Here is a 1,720-nt window from a genome sequence, read left to right as displayed (position 1 = left end):
GAGGCCCCCGCAGCAGCACCGGGCCGGAGCTGCCTTGCACCATGGCTGCGCTGTGAGCTCGCGGGAGCTGGGCCGGAGCAGGAGCGGCCCCGGACGGTGACGGGCGTGACCCTGTAAGGACAGCGAGGGGAGCAGGTATCCTGCAGCACGGGAGGGGTGCAACGTCCTGCACGGTGAGGCCACAGCTCTTCAGCTGCAGCTGAAAGAACCAGGGGACCCCAAACTGTATTTCTAGATTTGTAGGCGCTGTAATAAAAGCGACCACGTGTTTGTGGGCTGGTGGGGTGGCGTGAGTCTGTAACGCTCCTGCGGCACGGCCGCAGCCTTACGCTGACGGCAGAGAGTGGGTCAGGGTTCAGCACCCCTGAGTGGGGTCTTTCAAGTCCTGGAACCCCCTCCCGCTGTCGGGTGTTTTTTGAACCCCCTCCTTATGCGCATCTTCTCCCTAAACAGAACACGCGGGAAAGGGGGAAACACTTTAATGTGCAACTTACAAAAACACACCCGAGGGACAGGCCGCGTCAGCTGGCTGCGTTTGCCGAGGACTGGTTCTCAACTTGGTTCTTCACCCCCACAGCCAGGGGGTCCTGCTGCAGGGGCAGAAAGGGGCTGCTGAGGGGGGAGCGCAGCCCTGGGGCGCAGGCAGCCGGGACTGTTCCCTCCCCTGCCCAGAGCTGCCTCCTCCCAGGCAGCGGCACTGCCGGGCTTTACCTGAGCGAGTCACTCCTGCGTCTCCATGCTTTCCTCCTCCTCGCCTGTAGCAGGTTCTTCCTGATTCTCCTCTTCCTCTTCTCCTTCCTTCTTCTCCGGAGGCTTCTCATAAGCCTTCTCGGAAGGTGTCACTATCACTCCATCCCAGGTGGACATTTCGGAAGCCAGGTCTGCAGAAGCAGGGGCAGTGAGCGGGCAGCTCACCCCAAGAACCATCGGGGGGACCTCAGACGAGCCCCATCCCCAGGATGTGCCAGGGAAGCACAACACCCCACCTCGCCTCCCCACCGCTCTGGGGTTGAGCGACTCCCCTCTCCTTGAAGCCCTTAATTTTCCTGGCAACGCAGAAAACCAGCCCCGCTTCCCCACCGAGACGTTTGCAGCCTGTGCGGAGGAAGACCCGCACGTAGCACCGACCCCACTTACAGCTGGCGTCGCCCTCTTGACCGAGGATTTTCCTGTAGCCTCCGTGCGAGAGGATCCGGACGAGCGTCTGCGCCGTGTAGCACACCATGTCCTGCCAGGATGGGGAAGAGTCAGACCGCGGACGGGTTCCGGCCCCTTGGCCCGTGGCAGACGAGGCAGCTCACCTGCTGCTCGAGGGTCATGACTGTGTGGACTCTGAAGTTGCCGCTCTCGCAGGGATCAGTGATGCCGACAGATCCAGGGAGGAAGAGCCCCGCGGCCAGGATCTGAAGGCAGCGCCTACAGGAGAACACTCTTTAGGATAAGACTGCACAGTTCCAGCACAGAAACACAGGCAGAAAGTCTGCAGTTTGCACATCATATGCTTTGTCTCCGGTTTGGGTCCCGTCAAGGAACGGCGACAGACCTGTAGGCGATGTTGAGAGCCAGGGGCTGCCTGGTGGGGTTGTTCATCACGGCGTAGTGCCCCTGAAGAGGTGAAGGAAGAGGGAGTTAAGGTGAGAGCAGCTTCCCGCAAAGGAAGCATCAAAATCCCAACACTGGCAGCTGCTGCCGGAGCCCAGGGACGTGCAGGCAGTTGGCT

At 61.3% G+C, this 1,720-nt stretch overlaps 1 protein-coding gene across 1 annotated transcript in view; it reads right to left on the bottom strand.

Annotated features, from left to right (window-relative positions):
- Window positions 1-720: 720 nt before the first annotated feature.
- Window positions 721-1,720, bottom strand: part of ILF2 (interleukin enhancer binding factor 2) — a 3,525-nt gene continuing 2,525 nt past the window's right edge. Inside the window, exons 9-12 of the mRNA XM_010150081.1 lie at window positions 1,544-1,605; window positions 1,302-1,416; window positions 1,138-1,228; window positions 721-881 (exon numbers count right to left, since the gene is read on the bottom strand). Coding sequence (XP_010148383.1) covers window positions 721-881; window positions 1,138-1,228; window positions 1,302-1,416; window positions 1,544-1,605 — 429 coding nt within the window. The remainder of the gene's footprint in view (window positions 882-1,137; window positions 1,229-1,301; window positions 1,417-1,543; window positions 1,606-1,720) is intronic.

This window comes from Eurypyga helias, unplaced genomic scaffold, assembly GCF_000690775.1.
Source record: "Eurypyga helias isolate BGI_N326 unplaced genomic scaffold, ASM69077v1 scaffold34240, whole genome shotgun sequence".
Classification (NCBI taxonomy): Eukaryota; Metazoa; Chordata; class Aves; order Eurypygiformes; family Eurypygidae; genus Eurypyga; species Eurypyga helias.
The sequence above is the reverse complement of the archived record's forward strand: the minus strand, read 5'-3'. Positions and strand labels throughout refer to the sequence as shown.